The 19,821-nt window shown below is 46.6% G+C and overlaps 1 protein-coding gene across 2 annotated transcripts in view; it reads left to right on the top strand.

Moving 5' to 3' along the window:
• The first annotated feature begins 256 nt into the window (after nt 1–256).
• Nucleotides 257–19,821, top strand: part of LOC118936529 (protein tweety homolog 2-like) — a 76,286-nt gene continuing 56,721 nt past the window's right edge. For both annotated transcript variants that reach the window (XM_036941966.1, XM_036941965.1), the window contains exons 1-2: nt 257–739; nt 9,726–9,898. In XM_036941966.1, coding sequence (XP_036797861.1) covers nt 611–739; nt 9,726–9,898 — 302 coding nt within the window. In that variant the 5' untranslated portion in view covers nt 257–610. The remainder of the gene's footprint in view (nt 740–9,725; nt 9,899–19,821) is intronic.

Here is a 19,821-nt window from a genome sequence, read left to right as displayed (position 1 = left end):
GCCGTCGGATTACATGAGATACATTCTGCTCTGATAACCGGCAGTTTTATTACAGATATGAGATGGCCTATGGGTTTTATTCTAATACCATCATCATTATATATTTAATTTCATGACCTGAATGTATTAACCGCATCGTCTTCACTGTAGCCATATAATTTTCCACTAGGTTATGCTTTCTTGACCGCAGCTGTAAATGGTTTAAAACCGGTCACGCACTGTGTATTGAAGGGCGCTATCGTCAGTCAGTCTCGTGCCTTGGATGAGTGCGCGTCGCGCGCGGTCCAGTCAGAAAAAGCGGCTTCTACTGGAACGAGCTCACCCGTGAATGCGCCTCCGAGAAGTTAAAACAGCTGTCTATCTGCAGAACACGACACGGGACCACGGAGATACCGAGATAATGCTGTTGTAATGCCTTGTTCTGAGGGCAAAGAGTCAAAGGAAGTAGTTTTGTATTGTTTATTCTCCTGCGCTACATTGTAAAGTGTTTTCCAACAAGAAGTCGCGCATTCATGATTTGTTTTTGTCCAGAACCGAGGATTAGGCTATACTGACGGGGTCTCGAGTCCTTAAGATTTTAAGGGTCCAGAAGCACTTTTTGTTATAAGGAATGGCCACGGCACGGCTGGACTATATCGCTCCATGGTGGACCTACTGGCTGCACAATTTCCCCCACTTCAACTTCACCTTCCAGCCCGTTGATAACACCTTCAGACCCGGGGAGTCGAGCTACCAGCAGGTTGGTACCTACTACCCGCTGCGCGTAAAGCGCGGCCACGTTTCTCTTCTAGACTAGAGAGAGGGCTCACTGAAAGACCTTCACTGACAGGCCACATATCTAGACAAATGATTTGAAACGACTTTGTTGTTCAAAGATTTAACAATTTATTTGGAAAATGAAATACATCATTTGTCTTTAGCTGAAGACTGTTTTGAATTTTCTTACGTAATTTCCCACATTGCAATAGGATGTATTTCCATCAGCACCAACTCTGCACAGTTGAACTTTTAATGAAGTGAACACACTTTATTCTCTCTATTCTCTCCTAACATCACTGTGGCATGTTCAATAGAACGTAGCAAAATGAAGATATGAGCAGAGTGGACATCATCACATTAAATCACATCCGTTTTAGTATTGACATCTCCAGCTGCAAAGACCTGAGTGTGCCTATCTAGCCTGGTTGCCTTCTCTGTTAAGCCATTACATTCCACTCCTGTCTTTGGCAAATTAGTGGCAAAGAGTGGAATGTTATCTAAAAAGACTGGTAGCCAAACTAGTGCCAATCTGGCTGGTTGGTTGTCTGTTACCAGCCTTCAGTGTCTGAGACTGGGCATGTTCCTGGTTGTCTTCTTTATTGCAGTAGTGCTCCATAGATGAATATGTGTTAAGCTTCTCACAATAGGATTGCTGATCTAGGATCAGCCCCCCCGTCCCGTCCATGTAATCCTATTCATTGTGATCTAAGGGGCAAAACTGATCCTATATAGATCAGTACTCCTGCTCCAGGACACTTGCTAGACACAGCCCCATATCTCACTACACCAGGAGAAGTGTGTACCCTGTCAATAGCCATATTACACACCATAGCAGTGTTCTGAGATGTGAGATGTGCAGCGTGACTGCATAAAGACGTCCTGGAACGTAGCCACAGTGTCAGAGATCAGGGGCACACACAGAGATGTTCACACAGAGGTTACCACTACATAACACTGGTTACCACTACATAACACTGGTTATAACTACATAACATTGGTTACCACTACATAACACTGGTTACCACTACATAACACTGGTTAGCACTACATAACACTGGTTACCACTACATAACACTGGGTACCACTACATAACACTGGTTACCACTACATAACACTGGTTACCACTACATTACACTGGTTATAACTACATAACACTGGTTACCACTACATAACACTGGTTATAACTACATAACACTGGTTACCACTACATAACACTGGTTATAACTACATAACACTGGTTACCACTACATAACACTGGCTATAACTACATAACACTGGCTATAACTACATAACACTGGCTATAACTACATAACACTGGTTACCACTACATAACACTGGTTATAACTACATAACACTGGTTACCACTACATAACACTGGCTACCACTACATAACACTGGTTACCACTACATAACACTGGTTACCACTACATAACACTGGTTACCACTACATAACACTGGGTACCACTACATACCACTGGTTACCACTACATAACACTGGTTACCACTACATAACACTGGTTACCACTACATAACACTGGTTCCACTACATAACACTGGTTATAACTACATAACACTGGTTACCACTACATAACACTGGTTACCACTACATAACACTGGTTACCACTACATAACACTGGGTACCACTACATACCACTGGTTACCACTACATAACACTGGTTACCACTACATAACACTGGTTACCACTACATAACACTGGTTATAACTACATACCACTGGTTACCACTACATAACACTGGTTATAACTACATAACACTGGTTACCACTACATAACACTGGTTACCACTACATAACACTGGTTACCACTACATAACACTGGTTACCACTACATAACACTGGTTACCACTACATAACACTGGTTACCACTACATAACACTGGTTACCACTACATAACACTGGGTACCACTACATACCACTGGTTACCACTACATAACACTGGTTATAACTACATAACACTGGTTACCACTACATAACACTGGTTACCACTACATAACACTGGTTACCACTACATAACACTGGTTACCACTACATAACACTGGTTATAACTACATAACTCTGGTTACCACTACATAACACTGGCTACCACTATATAACACTATATATGCTTATCTTGGCCAGTGTGCGGTTGTAAATTACATGTTGTAAATGAGCTCCCCCATTGATCAGGTTCCATCTATATGGGCCGGCAGGGTAGCCTAGTGGTTAGAGTGTTGGACTAGTAACCGGAAGGTTGCAAGTTCAAATCCCCCCACTGTTCCTAGGCTGTCATTTAAAATAAGAATTTGTTCTTAACTGACTTGCCTAGTTAAATAAAGGTAAAAAAAAATATATATACTGTATATCTGAGCATTTGGATTGACAAAGACTCAATGTTTAAGAAACATACAGATGAGCTAGTTAAAAAGCTATGATTTAAAGTAGGCTACTTTTTTTAGAAATAGGAATTGCCTCTCCCTAAACAGCAGGAAGCAGATTGTACAGTCAACTTTCCTGCCAGTTCTTGACTATGGTGACACCATTTACCAGATTGCAGCAGCCACTAGTCTGGCAGTGAATGTCGTCTAGCATAGCGCCCTTCGCTTCATCACAGACAACAGTTTTAACATGCATCACTGCTTCCTGTATCAAAAAGGTTGGCTGGTCCTCATTAAAGTCCCATAGCGTCCAATTGCCATTTAAACTACTGATCGGGGAACTACTTCCTGAGGAATGTGGCTGTTTTTCTAGAATGTACGTATTGTGCAGTAATTTAGTTGGTTTTGCGTCTCCTTGATTAGATTTTTGTCTTGTGAATTGGATGTGTTGTAGAGTTTGTTAAATGTTTTTGGCATCTCTAAGTGCCTATTTGAAAATAACTTCAGCTCGAGTTTCTCTCCGTGTACCTCAAAGCTAAAAACAAAAGTTCCATTTGATGTGAACAGGTGGGAAAGAAATGAGTCATAAACATGTCATAAAACACCTCTTTACTGACTCTGATGTTGTAAACCACATCTTCTAAGCTGTTATCGTTCACAGCCTGGTGATTGTGTGAGCATGCAGCATCACTTCTCTGTGTGGGGGTTGTTTGTGAATGCTGCTGTTGTGTGTTGTAGTACCTCTATACTACTTTACATTGTCATATTGACCTGTGTTGCTGAATAGACAGGTCAATGGAGGCTGTGTGATGCTAACAGATTCACTTCTCTGTCTGACTGTGTGTCTGTCTCTGAGTTTAGTATGTTTGTGTAAGTAGTAACAGCGTAGTCTGTCCTCTGTGATTAAAGACTACATGATGTGTAACACCGTAGTCTGTCCTCTGTGATTAAAGACTACATGATGTGTAACACCGTAGTCTGTGACTAAGACCACATGATGTGTAACAGCGTAGTCTGTCCTCTGTGATTAAGACCACATGATGTGTAACACCGTATTCTGTCCTCTGTGATTAAGACCACATGATGTGTACCACTGTAGTCTGTGACTAAGACCACATGATGTGTAACACCGTAGTCTGTGACTAAGACCACATGATGTGTAACACCGTAGTTTGTCCTCTGTGATTAAGACCACATGATGTGTACCACTGTAGTCTGTGACTAAGACCACATGATGTGTAACACCGTAGTCTGTGACTAAGACCACATGATGTGTAACACTGTAGTCTGTCCTCTGTGATTAAGACCACATGATGTGTAACAGCGTAGTTTGTCCTCTGTGATTAAGACCACATGATGTGTAACATTGTCAGATTATCTTCTAAAGCAGTTGTGAACAACGTGGACCTTCCTCCTGCTGGCACATCCTTCTGGACCAACGGGACCATTTCAGATGGAGAGGTGGGGTTGAGAACAGAGCCCAGAATATGATCACTTTCATGACTTGGTACAGTTGAACTCTTGTTTGGGTCCAGAAGTTTACCACAGGAGTTTGAATAGCAGTTTCATCTTACTTTCCACGTCATTGGTGTGGAAGAGGATGTGTTCTCAATGACTTACATGGTTACATTTATTATATTGAACTAAGCAAGTCAGTTAACAGTGACGGCCTACACCGGCCAAACCCGGATGACGCGGGGCAAATTGTGCACCGCCCTATGGGACTCCCAATCACGGCCGGTTGTGATACAGTCTGGATTGGAACCAGGGTCTTAGACCACTGTGATACAGTCTGGAATGGAACCAGGGTCTTAGACCACTGTGATACAGTCTGTAATGGTTCCAGGGCCTTAGACCACTGTGATACAGTCTGGAATGGAACCAGGGTCTTAGACCACTGTGATACAGTCTGAATGGAACCAGGGTCTTAGACCACTGTGATACAGTCTGGAATGGAACCAGGGTCTTAGACCACTGTGATACAGTCTGGAATGGAACCAGGGTCTTAGACCACTGTGATACAGTCTGGAATGGAACCAGGGTCTTAGACCACTGTGATACAGTCTGTAATGGAACCAGGGTCTTAGACCACTGTGATACAGTCTGGAATGGAACCAGGGTCTTAGACCACTGTGATGGAATGGAACCAGGGCCTTAGACCACTGTGATGGAATGGATCCAGGGCCTTAGACCACTGTGATACAGTCTGTAATGGTTCCAGGGCCTTAGACCACTGTGATACAGTCTGGAATGGAACCAGGGTCTTAGACCACTGTGATGGAATGGAACCAGGGTCTTAGACCACTGTGATACAGTCTGAATGGAACCAGGGTCTTAGACCACTGTGATACAGTCTGAATGGAACCAGGGTCTTAGACCACTGTGATACAGTCTGGAATGGAACCAGGGTCTTAGACCACTGTGATACAGTCTGGAATGGAACCAGGGTCTTAGACCACTGTGATACAGTCTGGAATGAAACCAGGGTCTTAGACCACTATGATGGAATGGAACCAGGGTCTTAGACCACTGTGATGGAATGGAACCAGGGTCTTAGACCACTGTGATACAGTCTGAATGGAACCAGGGTCTTAGACCACTGTGATACAGTCTGAATGGAACCAGGGTCTTAGACCACTGTGATACAGTCTGGAATGGAACCAGGGTCTTAGACCACTGTGATACAGTCTGGAATGGAACCAGGGTCTTAGACCACTGTGATACAGTCTGGAATGAAACCAGGGTCTTAGACCACTATGATGGAATGGAACCAGGGTCTTAGACCACTGTGATGGAATGGAACCAGGGTCTTAGACCACTGTGATACAGTCTGAATGGAACCAGGGCCTTAGATCACTGTGATACAGTCTGAATGGAACTAGCGTCTTAGACCACTTTGCCACACGGGAGCCCCAAATACAGATAGTTACAGTGATTTAGACGCTGGTTGGATGAGAAATATTACATGAGACTTTAGTTTCCGCTGCTCGGCCCTGTCTGAATCTGAAACCTTGGTCAAGACCGTGGTCAGAACATGATGCCAGAACCCATAACTTGATCAGTCAAATTGAGTCAGGAAAATAGAAGGTTAATGTTCTGTGGAGACAAACAGTAACTTGTTAGAGTCATGAAACCATGCCAGGTAGGAGTGTGGAGAAACAACATGGGCCCATAGGGCTCTAGTCAAAAGTAGTGCACTATATAGGGAATAGGGTGCCATTTGAGAGTCAACCATATTTGGCCAAAACCCCATGGTTCCACTTGGCTTTTATTTCAGTTCTTGAATTTTGAACTCCTCAACACTCCAAACCATGGGCTGAACTTTTGTCAACTTCTGTAAATGGCTGTGTGTAGTTGTACTTCTGTAAATGGCTGTGTGTGTAGTTGTATTTCTGTAAATGGCTGTGTGTGTAGTTGTACTTGTGTAAATGGCTGTGTGTAGTTGTACTTGTGTAAATGGCTGTGTGTGTAGTTGTACTTGTGTAAATGGCTGTGTGTAGTTGTACTTGTGTAAATGGCTGTGTGTAGTTGTACTTGTGTAAATGGCTGTGTGTCGTTGTACTTGTGTAAATGGCTGTGTGTAGTTGTACTTGTGTAAATGGCTGTGTGTAGTTGTACTTGTGTAAATGGCTGTGTGTAGTTGTACTTGTGTAAATGGCTGTGTGTAGTTGTACTTGTGTAAATGGCTGTGTGTAGTTGTACTTGTGTAGTACACTATGTTTGATCACTTTCATCACCTTTCATCGAAATGAAAGGTACAAACTTCCGGCGTACCTAATCTCAAAAACAAAGACATATAGCTTTCTATACCCCTCTCTGTCCCCCTCTCTCTCTCTCTCTCTCTCTCTCTCTCTCTCTCTCTCTCTCATTTTCTCTCTCCCTTGCTCTCTCTCTCTCGCGCTCTCTCTATTTCTCTCTCTCTCTCTCGCTTGCTCCCTCGCTCTCTTGCTCTCTCTCCTTTCCTACCCTGGCTATCCCTCCATCATTCATGCTCTGAGGGTAACCTCAGTCAGGGAATCACAAGACTATTTTGGAGGGAGGCCGTTTTGTCACCTGACGTTGAGCTGAGACTCCAGCAGCCTCTGATCAGCACAGTTTCCTCCCCTAACATCCTGTGTGGATCAGATGGTAGAGAGTGGTGCTTACACCACCAGGGTTGTGGATCAGATGGTAGAGAGTGGTGCTTACACCACCAGGGTTGTGGATCAGATGGTAGAGAGTGGTGCTTACACCACCAGGGTTGTGGGTCAGATGGTAGAGAGTGGTGCTTACACCACCAGGGTTGTGGATCAGATAGCAGAGAGTGGTGCTTACACCACCAGGGTTGTGGGTCAGATGGTAGAGAGTGGTGCTTACACCACCAGGGTTGTGGGTCAGATGGTAGAGAGTGGTGCTTACACCACCAGGGTTGTGGATCAGATGGTAGAGAGTGGTGCTTACACCACCAGGGTTGTGGATCAGATGGTAGAGAGTGGTGCTTACACCACCAGGGTTGTGGATCAGATGGTAGAGAGTGGTGCTTACACCACCAGGGTTGTGGGTCAGATGGTAGAGAGTGGTGCTTACACCACCAGGGTTGTGGATCAGATGGTAGAGAGTGGTGCTTACACCACCAGGGTTGTGGATCAGATGGTAGAGAGTGGTGCTTACACCACCAGGGTTGTGGATCAGATGGTAGAGAGTGGTGCTTACACCACCAGGGTTGTGGATCAGATGGTAGAGAGTGGTGCTTACACCACCAGGGTTGTGGATCAGATGGTAGAGAGTAGTGCTTACACCACCAGGGTTGTGGATCAGATGGTAGAGAGTGGTGCTTACACCACCAGGGTTGTGGGTCAGATGGTAGAGAGTGGTGCTTACACCACCAGGGTTGTGGATCAGATGGTAGAGAGTGGTGCTTACACCACCAGGGTTGTGGATCAGATGGTAGAGAGTGGTGCTTACACCACCAGGGTTGTGGATCAGATGGTAGAGAGTGGTGCTTACACCACCAGGGTTGTGGGTCAGATGGTAGAGAGTGGTGCTTACACCACCAGGGTTGTGGATCAGATGGTAGAGAGTGGTGCTTACACCACCAGGGTTGTGGATCAGATGGTAGAGAGTGGTGCTTACACCACCAGGGTTGTGGATCAGATGGTAGAGAGTGGTGCTTACACCACCAGGGTTGTGGATCAGATGGTAGAGAGTGGTGCTTACACCACCAGGGTTGTGGATCAGATGGTAGAGAGTAGTGCTTACACCACCAGGGTTGTGGATCAGATGGTAGAGAGTGGTGCTTACACCACCAGGGTTGTGGGTCAGATGGTAGAGAGTGGTGCTTACACCACCAGGGTTGTGGATCAGATGGTAGAGAGTGGTGCTTACACCACCAGGGTTGTGGATCAGATGGTAGAGAGTGGTGCTTACACCACCAGGGTTGTGGATCAGATGGTAGAGAGTGGTGCTTACACCACCAGGGTTGTGGATCAGATGGTAGAGAGTGGTGCTTACAGACCACAGGTATCTCTTAAACCACCAACACCAGGTCATATTCATTAGACCCCAGGTATCTCTTAAACCAGCAACACCAGGTCATGTTCATTAGACCACAGGTATCTCTTAAACCAGCAACACCAGGTCATATTCATTAGACCCCAGGTATCTCTTAAACCAGCAACACCAGGCCATGTTCATTACACCCCAGGTACCTCTTAAACCAGCAACACCATGTCATATTCATTAGACACCAAACTGATAACACAGAGAAGGAATACCTAGACTTGTCCAATGAGAAACCTTCATGTTCATTTTTGGATTTTTAATACTTGCTACTTTGTACCCTACTGAACACAATCCTGGGGTATATTCAGTGAGCCACCCCCTCCCCCCAGCTCTCTCTCTCTCTCTCTCTCTCTCTCTCTCTCTCTCTCTCTCTCTCTCTCTCTCTCTCTCTCTCTTTCTGTCTCTGTCTCTGTCTCTATCTCTCTCCCCTCCCCCATCTCTCTCTCCCTCCCCTTCTTTCTCTCCCTCCCCTTCTCTCTCTCCCTCCCCTTCTCTCTCTCCCTCCCCTTCTCTCTCTCTCTCTCTCTCTCTCTTTCTGTCTCTCTGTCTCTCTATCTCTCCCCTCCCCCATCTCTCTCTCCCTCCCCTTCTCTCTCTCCCTATCTCTGCCTTCACACAGAGACCTGCTAGTGATGATGACTGATCAAACCAACTTGACTTTTGACCCAGTATATCTTTTCATATTAGACTCACTTGATTCCAGTGTCTCCCTTTCCGTCAGAGTGGGGTCACTCTACACAGTAACCAATCACAGGGCTTGTATCAACTCAGGCCCTGACATGATAATAAATGCTGGTTGTCTGAAGAAATGGTGCTTTGCAAATAAGTTCTCTCAGTGTGGCAGTTGTATTTTTCTTGTTATTAGTCAATAATAAATGTATTAATACATGCTCATCTCTCTGTTTCCCTCCCTCCCTCCCTCCCTCCCTCCCTCCCTCCCTCCCTCCCTCCCTCCCTCCCTCCCTCCCTCCCTCCCTCCCTCCCTCCCTCCCTCCCTCCCTCCCTCCCTCCCTCCCTCCCTCCCTCCCTCCCTCCCTCCCCATCCTCCCCCAGTCTCTGGTCTTCCTAGCCTGTATATCAGCTGCTGGACTAGTCCTGAGCCTCCTGCTGCTGTCTGTCTACCTGACCAGTGTGTGCTGCTGCAGGAAGGAGGAGGAGGAGGAGACCAAGAGGCCTGACTCCTGCTGTGTCTCCTGGACCGCTGTCATCACTGGGCTCATCCTATGGTGAGTAGTACCACTGTAACTGATTGTATCTAACAGTACTGTACTACAGTAGTAGTGTTACAGGGACCTTTCTTCAGTCTGTCCCGGGTGAGGTTCATCCTATGGTGAGAGGTGTTGTCTTATATTACAGAATTACAAGCCAAGGTCTTTTAAAGGCAGTATGCAAGGCACAGACGTTCACTTCACCTAGCCAAGTTCCACTAGAAGCAAACCAAATCTAGTATGTGGGGCTCCTTTAGTGTCTCGATCAGGGTTCTACAACTCTGGTTCTGTGATAGTGATGTACCACAGCTGGTATAGCTAATCAAGGTCCTGGCCAGCAGCTAATTAGTCAAATAAAGTGTTTAGGGTTGGAGTGAAACTCCAGGAGGGGAATTGGACAACCCTAGACCGCCCTCCTGTGTTCTTGGAAAAAGGCTTTGATGTGATCTTTGACATTCAGGAGTTGACCTCTGACCTCATTAACTCACACACACAGACTGACGTGCTGAAGTGGTGGTGAGAGAGAGAGAGAGACCAGATGGTCACTTTGGCCTGATCCACTTTGACACCGGATGTTGTAGACTGAGGTCACTGTGACTAACCATGTTCCCTGATGACAGTCCTGCTCTCATTGTGTCTAAAGCAGACTACACTATGCACTGTCTACCCTACACTATCACTAGACTACATTACCCTACACTATCTATTCATGTGTCCTCGGTGTGCACAGAACAGTGTCCATTGAGGCGTTATCCTTTGTCCTCTGAGATTGTGGTTTGCAACATTCACAATGTGCAGTTGTGCATTGTCTCACTGCCACAAGCACAAAGTCCCTTTTTGGATCTGTATTTTGGGCTGCGCACCTCATCCCTATAGGACCTGCCCACCTCATCACTATAGGACCTGCCCACCTCATCACTATAGGACCTCCCCACCTCATCACTATAGGACCTGCCCACCTCATCACTATAGGACCTGCCCACCTCATCACTATAGGACCTGCCCACCTCATCACTATAGGACCTGCCCACCTCATCACTATAGGACCTGTAGGGCTGCCCACCTCATCACTATAGGACCTGTTGGGCTGCCCACCTCATCACTATAGGACCTGTTGGGCTGCCCACCTCATCACTATGGGACCTGTTGGGCTGCCCACCTCATCACTATAGGACCTGTAGGGCTGCCCACCTCATCACTATAGGACCTGTTGGGCTGCCCACCTCATCACTATAGGACCAGTAGGGCAGCCCACCTCATCACTATAGGACCTGTTGGGCTGCCCACCTCATCACTATAGGACCTGTAGGGCTGCCCATCTCATCACTATAGGACCTGTTGGGCTGCCCATCTCATCATCACTATAGGACCTGTTGGGCTGCCCACCTCATCACTATAGGACCTGTAGGGCTGCCCATCTCATCATCGCTATAGGACCTGTTGGGCTGCCCACCTCATCACTATAGGACCTGTTGGGCTGCCCACCTCATCACTATAGGACCTGCCCACCTCATCACTATAGGACCTGCCCACCTCATCACTATAGGACCTGTAGGGCTGCCCACCTCATCACTATAGGACCTGTATGGCTGCCCACCTCATAGGACCTGTAGGACTGCCCACCTCATCACTATGGGACCTGTAGGGCTGCCCACCTCATCACTATGGGACCTGTAGGGCTACCCACCTCATCACTATAGGACCTGTATGGCTGCCCACCTCATCACTATAGGACCTGTAGGACTGCCCACCTCATCACTATGGGACCTGTAGGGCTGCCCACCTCATCACTATAGGACCTGTTGGGCTGCCCACCTCATCACTATGGGACCTGTTGGGCTGCCCACCTCATCACTATAGGACCTGTAGGGCTGCCCACCTCATCACTATAGGACCTGTTGGGCTGCCCACCTCATCACTATAGGACCAGTAGGGCAGCCCACCTCATCACTATAGGACCTGTTGGGCTGCCCACCTCATCACTATAGGACCTGTAGGGCTGCCCATCTCATCACTATAGGACCTGTTGGGCTGCCCATCTCATCATCACTATAGGACCTGTTGGGCTGCCCACCTCATCACTATAGGACCTGTAGGGCTGCCCATCTCATCATCGCTATAGGACCTGTTGGGCTGCCCACCTCATCACTATAGGACCTGTTGGGCTGCCCACCTCATCACTATAGGACCTGCCCACCTCATCACTATAGGACCTGCCCACCTCATCACTATAGGACCTGTAGGGCTGCCCACCTCATCACTATAGGACCTGTATGGCTGCCCACCTCATAGGACCTGTAGGACTGCCCACCTCATCACTATGGGACCTGTAGGGCTGCCCACCTCATCACTATGGGACCTGTAGGGCTACCCACCTCATCACTATAGGACCTGTATGGCTGCCCACCTCATCACTATAGGACCTGTAGGACTGCCCACCTCATCACTATGGGACCTGTAGGGCTGCCCACCTCATCACTATGGGACCTGTTGGGCTGCCCACCTCATCACTATGGGACCTGTAGGGCTGCCCACCTCATCACTATAGGACCTGTATGGCTGCCCACCTCATCACTATAGGACCTGTAGGACTGCCCACCTCATCACTATGGGACCTGTAGGGCTGCCCACCTCATCACTATGGGACCTGTTGGGCTGCCCACCTCATCACTATGGGACCTGTAGGGCTGCCCACCTCATCACTATAGGACCTGTATGGCTGCCCACCTCATCACTATAGGACCTGTAGGACTGCCCACCTCATCACTATGGGACCTGTAGGGCTGCCCACCTCATCACTATGGGACCTGTAGGGCTACCCACCTCATCACTATAGGACCTGTATGGCTGCCCACCTCATCACTATAGGACCTGTAGGACTGCCCACCTCATCACTATGGGACCTGTAGGGCTGCCCACCTCATCACTATGGGACCTGTATGGCTGCCCACCTCATCACTATAGGACCTACAGGGCTTGAAAGAGAACAACAAATGATTCCTCCTACCAATGAAAGAGAACAACAAATGATTCCTCCTACCAATGAACGAGAACAACAAATGATTCCTCCTCCCAATGAAAGAGAACAACAAATGATTCCTCCTACCAATGAACGAGAACAACAAATGATTCCTCCTACCAATGAAATAGAACAACAAATGATTCCTCCTACCAATGAAAGAGAACAACAAATGATTCCTCCTACCAATGAACGAGAACAACAAATGATTCCTCCTCCCAATGAAAGAGAACAACAAATGATTCCTCCTACCAATGAAAGAGAACAACAAATGATTCCTCCTTCAAATGAACGAGAACAACAAATTATTCCTCCTACCAATGAAATAGAACATCAAATTATTCCCCCTCGCCAAAGTGCTTGATTGAGTTGGCACTGTGAAGAGCTTAATCTTGTGACAGAGCTCTAAGTGCTGAAGGTAATTGAGTTAGTTAGCTGATAACATTCCAGGGGGGGGGGGGGGGGGGGGGGGCCAGCCCAGCTCTGATTGGTCTCTCTTACACCAAACCTAGTGTGGTGCTAAGTGCTATGGCATGATGCTGTTCAGCCTGACCAAGGAGCGCTGTGTAAACTCTTGAATGTCTGGGCTCTGAACGGCTCTCTGTTTCCCATAGAAACGTCACTCCATTAACATTTTAAAGCTCACACAATTCAGTAACCTACCCCCCCCCCTGTAGGAAATACTATCTTAGTATTATGATATGAAACGTGTTAACCCTTTCACTGTCTGGGGCCAGACTGCAAACATGACTTTGTGTTGTAACAGGATCACAGAGCATTCAGCATATATGAAATACTATCTTATCTAATTTTGAAAAGCATAATAAAATGTTTATTTAACCAACAAGTGCTGTGTGAAACCTTTTCTGTCTGGGTTCTGGTTGGCTTTCACCTTTCCTCAGTACAGCTGGTCTAGTAAAACCTCTACTATTGTGGTGATATAACTAAACAGGCTCACAGCTTTCAGTTAACTACTCCTGTAGGAAATAAAATACAACTGTAATATGTGTGCCTGGACTTTTGGGCGAATATCAGTTTCCCTTTTCTACAGCCAAGCCAACCTGGAACCTTGGTCATGTAAACTTTGGGAATGGCGCCAAGCCAACCTGGAACCTTGGTCATGTAACTTTGGGAATGGTCAAGCCAACCTGGAACCTTGGTCATGTAACTTTAGGAATGGCCAAGCCAACCTGGAACCTTGGTCATGTAACTTTGGGAATGGCCAAGCCAACCTGGAACCTTGGTCATGTAAACTTTGGGAATGGCCAAGCCAACCTGGAACCTTGGTCATGTAACTTTGGGAATGGCCAAGCCAACCTGGAACCTTGGTCATGTAACTTTGGGAACGGTCAAGCCAACCTGGAACCATGGTCATGTAACTTTGGGAATGGCGCCAAGCCAACCTGGAACCTTGGTCATGTAACTTTGGGAATGGCGCCAAGCCAACCTGGAACCTTGGTCATGTAACTTTGGGAATGGCCAAGCCAACCTGGAACCTTGGTCATGTAACTTTGGGAATGGCCAAGCCAACCTGGAACCTTGGTCATGTAACTTTGGGAACGGTCAAGCCAACCTGGAACCTTGGTCATGTAACTTTGGGAATGGCGCCAAGCCAACCTGGAACCTTGGTCATGTAACTTTGGGAATGGCGCCAAGCCAACCTGGAACCTTGGTCATGTAACTTTGGGAATGGCCAAGCCAACCTGGAACCTTGGTCATGTAACTTTGGGAATGGCCAAGCCAACCTGGAACCTTGGTCATGTAACTTTGGGAATGGCCAAGCCAACCTGGAACCTTGGTCATGTAACTTTGGGAATGGCCAAGCCAACCTGGAACCTTGGTCATGTAACTTTGGGAATGGCGCCAAGCCAACCTGGAACCTTGGTCATGTAACTTTGGGAATGGCCAAGCCAACCTGGAACCTTGGTCATATAACTTTGGGAATGGCCAAGCCAACCTGGAACCTTGGTCATGTAACTTTGGGAATGGCCAAGCCAACCTGGAACCTTGGTCATGTAAACTTTGGGAATGGCCAAGCCAACCTGGAACCTTGGTCATGTAACTTTGGGAATGTGTTTTATGGTGTTTATGTAAGTAAGCATTTCACTGTGAATTCTACACCTGTTGTATTCGGCGCATGTGACCAATACAATTTGATTTGGTTTCTGTAATTGTCCATGTGGTTGCTGTAATAGGGGAAAGGCCTAGTGACACTAACACATTAATGACCTCCGTCCTCCACCTCTCAGCTACTCACCTTCTCCACGAGAGCCTGAGTGACTGGATGCTCTGTCCTGGTCTTAAATGAGGTCCTGTTCTTGTTAATGTGATTTGGGAATGTGGTTTGGTTTCCTGTACAAGGTTATTTTCAGATGTGGTCTTCCATAAATCAACAAGCTCAATAACAGTCGTTTGTCTGATGTAGCTCCTCTCATCTGGTGGCTGAGTTGTTGGACAGGAGACTTCTACTGAAAGATGTTTCAACGTTGCCTTGGAGGGAAACGGTGTCCTTGATTCGCTATAGCTAGTAGGGTTTAGTGCTGGGCTGGAACAAAAGTGTGTAATGCCCGTTGCAGCCCCCAGGACTAGTGCCCACTGATAGCCTGTTGTTTTTATGTTGTCTAATGGTTTTTATTATAACCCGAAGACTTTAATCCAATAGCCTGTCTTTTTTATTTCTCTGTCCTTTGGGTTATGAGTCACAGGGTTTTTATGATTGGATGATGTCACCGGGCAGTTTCCTGTTATATCATGTTATTCCATTCTATTACCTTCTCTAATTGGAATATATTATTCTGATTAACTTGGACTGTTGTATCATTCAACCAGGCCTAACATGTTAGATGGTATGGGTGGAGGTAGTGACTGTTGGATCATTCAACCAGGCCTAACATGTTAGATGGTATGGGTGGAGGTAGTGACTGTTGGATCATTCAACCAGGCCTAACATGTTAGATGGTATGGGTGGAGGTAGTGACTGTTGGATCTATAAGGGAATTCAGCCCTATGTTATACAAAAGACCACAGGAAACTTCTTTGATCAGAGGTTAGTTTGTTTAATAAGGATTGAGATCCGGAGTTTACACTTACAGCAATTTACAAGCAAGACACTCAGTTCTCAAGATGGTGTTGCCCCTTAACTTTAATACAACACAAACTCATAAATAATAGTTGCTAATACATAAGATGTTTCTGCTAGGCGGAGTTCAGGTTATTATTATTATCCCAATCCTTCTTCCTCCTATTGCTATCATGTGCTAGCAGAAGTAAGACTGGAACATAGCATCAACAGGAACTGAAAATATAGTTTCAACAAGCAGGCATATATGACTTTTGTACAGTTGACCTCTTCATGCACTTGCAAAGTCTACCACTGATTCTTAATCTCAAGCTGAAGCAATGAATCATTGTACTTTTGTAATCACAGGTAGAATTGTAATGTACAGATATTATAACATTTCTTTCAGATGATTCAACCAGGCCTAACATGTTAGATGGTATGGGTGGAGGTAGTGACTGTTGGATCATTCAACCAGGCCTAACATGTTAGATGGTATGGGTGGAGGTAGTGACTGTTGGATCATTCAACCAGGCCTAACATGTTAGATGGTATGGGTGGAGGTAGTGACTGTTGTATCATTGAGTCAGAGTATGTGAGTGGAGTGGAGCTGGAGAGAGGAGTGGAGTGGAGCTGGAGAGAGGAGTGGAGCTGGAGTGGAGTGAAGTGGAGCGAGGAGTGGAGTGGAGCTGGAGAGAGGAGTGGAGTGGAGCTGGAGTGGAGTGGAGCTGGAGAGAGGAGTGGAGCGAAGAGTGGAGTGAAGTGGAGCGAAGAGTGGAGTGGAGCTGGAGAGAGGAGTGGAGCTGGAGAGAGGAGTGGAGTGAAGTGGAGCGAGGAGTGGAGTAAAGTGGAGCGAGGAGTGGAGTGGAGCTGGAGAGAGGAGTGGAGTGGAGCTGGAGTGGAGCTGGAGTGGAGCGGAGTGGAGCTGGAGTGAGGAGCGGAGTGAAGTGGAGTGAGGAGTGGAGTGAAGTGGAGCGAGGAGTGGAGTGGAGCTGGAGAGAGGAGTGGAGTGAAGTGGAGCGAGGAGTGGAGTGGAGCTGGAGAGAGGAGTGGAGCTGGAGAGAGGAGTGGAGTGAAGTGGAGCTGGAGAGAGGAGTGGAGTGGAGCTGGAATGGAGCGGAGTGGAGCTGGAGTGGAGCTGGAGAGAGGAGTGGAGTGGAGCTGGAGAGAGGAGTGGAGTGGAGCTGGGGTGGAGCTGGAGTGGAGCGGAGTGGGGCTGGAGTGAGGAGCGGAGCTCGCCCAATTTGACTGGTGTGCAGATCTCTTCTCTTCCGCTCCAGTAGCGCTCAGTTCACCAGCTCAGGGCATGTCCGGCCCAGCATGCATTTGTGTGCTGCTATCGCTCCTTGCTTTAGCTACTGTCATGGAGTTCACTAAATATGTTCATAAAGAAACTGGTGAACACACAGGTGTTAAATCAAGGTCACTTACAAAGATAAGGAGGACCAAGAGAGGGAGTGAGGTAATGTAGTGTTGTCACAGATCCCTCCAGAACATTCATTACGCACACCTGGCCCCTATTCCCACTGATTGTATTTGTATATATGTGCCCTTTGGTTTCCATTGGGCGGTAGATTATTGTATCTATGTCTGTTGGTGTGTGTGAGTGCCTGTGCTGTGTGTTTGGTCTTTCGTGCCCTTGTGGATTGCGCAGATGATTACGGGTCTCGTCCCGTGTGTTCATCATTGTGGGGGCGTGTCATTTATTCGAGGTGCTCCTCGCTCTTTTGTTAGGGTTTCAACCCTGGGTTTTGTTACGTGTTTGTTTGGTCTTCGTCCCCGTGCCTTTACACGGCACGCCATAATTTAGGCTTCATTTTAGAAAACTATTACGCATTCCTGCTCCTGTCTCTCGATCCTTCATGCCGACGTGACAAGTGTCCACAACTAAAGATTCATTACGGAATCTGAAAAGACACGTATCCCAAAAGCATGATGGGATACTTCTTACGTGCTAAAAGAAAGGAATGAGGTGTGTAGATAACTGTGTCATTGTAGCAAAGTTTTTATTTACAAAAAATCTGATCTCTTAAAAGTTTAATTCATTTTTGTTTATTATTTATACAATAGGTCGTAATTGATTGTGGCTCAATAGGCCTGGCATATTTTCATTTTCAAGGAGCTTTCCGTTTTGATTGGGTTATTTAGCCTAAAATCCTTCAGGCCTACCTACTGTATGGAAAACATAAATAAACTATCTCTGCCCAGCCTGGGGTGTTTAGCATCCCCTTTGGCCCTGCCAGTGTGGAGAGGATAGTCTCCTCTGCTGGCCGGATCTCCAGAAACCATTGCATGAGCATGAAGCCACAGACTGGCCAAACTCATGTTTCTAAAAATGAATTTAAAGGCACTGTAGACTGAGCCTAATATGGCATTCTTCTTTTTGTATTTAATTCTAAATAAGTCACAACTTATAGACTATAATGATTTAATACAACTAAATGTAATTTAAATTCTGAGAGCTTTATGGCCCTACCAGCCTATTGTGTCCCACTCGCAAATGCTTCATAATGTATTTTGTTGTAGGTTATAGCCTTGAAATAGTAAACTACTTTAGACAAGAGCCCTATGGCCAATGGCACCCTATTCACTATACAGTGCACTGCTTTAGACCAGAGCCCTGTGTACACTATATAGGAAATGGGTTGGCATTTGGGACGCAAACAGAGATCCTCATGCAGGAAATGCAGAAATCTGCACCCGACACAACAAAAGTAGCTAAGGTGCAGTTAGATAAGTGATTTGCTCTCTCTGACGAAGGTGTGACTGAACGCTTGGCGAATAAATGACTGTCCTTTATGGATTTAAGTATGCTGAGGTGTCTTCCTTCAGTAGAGATCTTAGTGCAGCTTTTGTATGCAGATCTGAGAGAGAGGGTGAGAGAGAGAGAGAGAGAGAGAGATGGAGAGACAGAGACAGAGAGAGAGAGAGAGAGAGAGAGAGAGAGAGAGAGATGGAGAGAGAGAGAGAGAGAGAGAGAGAGAGAGAGAGAGAGAGAGAGAGAGAGAGAGAGAGAGAGAGAGAGAGATGGAGAGAGATGGAGAGAGAGATGGAGAGAGACAAAGAGAGACAGAGAGAGAGCAGAGAGTGATGGAGAGAGACAGAGAGAGAGAGGGAGAGAGACAGAGACAGAGAGAGCAAAGAGTGATGGAGAGAGTAATGCACAGTAATGCTATCAGGGTACAAATTGTATTTCATAAAGCCTGCATGTGCTGGGTTTGAACTTTTGGGACTATTCCATTGGTTACATTGTGCCAAGGAGGCAATCCCGATCAAGTGCAGCTGGGAGAAAACAACCACTTTGAAGTCATGTGTGTAGCAGCACTGTACCTCTATAGCTCAGTGTTATTTAACCCTGGTCCTGGGGACACAGAGGGGGCACGTTTTACACACCCGATTCCACTAACTCATCATCAAACCTTTGACTAGTGGAATCAGGTGTGATAATGCCAGGGTATGCTGGAGTAATGGACGGTAGAGATACAGACCATCCTAGTCTCAGGGCATGCTGGAGTAATGGACTGTAGAGATACAGACCATCCTAGTCTCAGGGTGCTGGAGTAATGGACGGTAGAGATACAGACCATCCTAGTCTCAGGGCATGCTGGAGTAATGGACTGTAGAGATACAGACCATCCTAGTCTCAGGGTTCTGGAGTAATGGACGGTAGAGATACAGACCATCCTAGTCTCAGGGTTCTGGAGTAATGGATGGTAGAGATACAGACCATCCTAGTCTCAGGGTTCTGGAGTAATGGATGGTAGAGATACAGACCATCCTAGTCTCAGGGTTCTGGAGTAATGGATGGTAGAGATACAGACCATCCTAGTCTCAGGGTTCTGGAGTAATGGATGGTAGAGATAC

This window comes from Oncorhynchus mykiss, chromosome 13 (genome assembly GCF_013265735.2).
Source record: "Oncorhynchus mykiss isolate Arlee chromosome 13, USDA_OmykA_1.1, whole genome shotgun sequence".
Lineage (NCBI taxonomy): Eukaryota > Metazoa > Chordata > Actinopteri > Salmoniformes > Salmonidae > Oncorhynchus > Oncorhynchus mykiss.
This window is presented reverse-complemented; position numbering and strand designations above follow the sequence as displayed.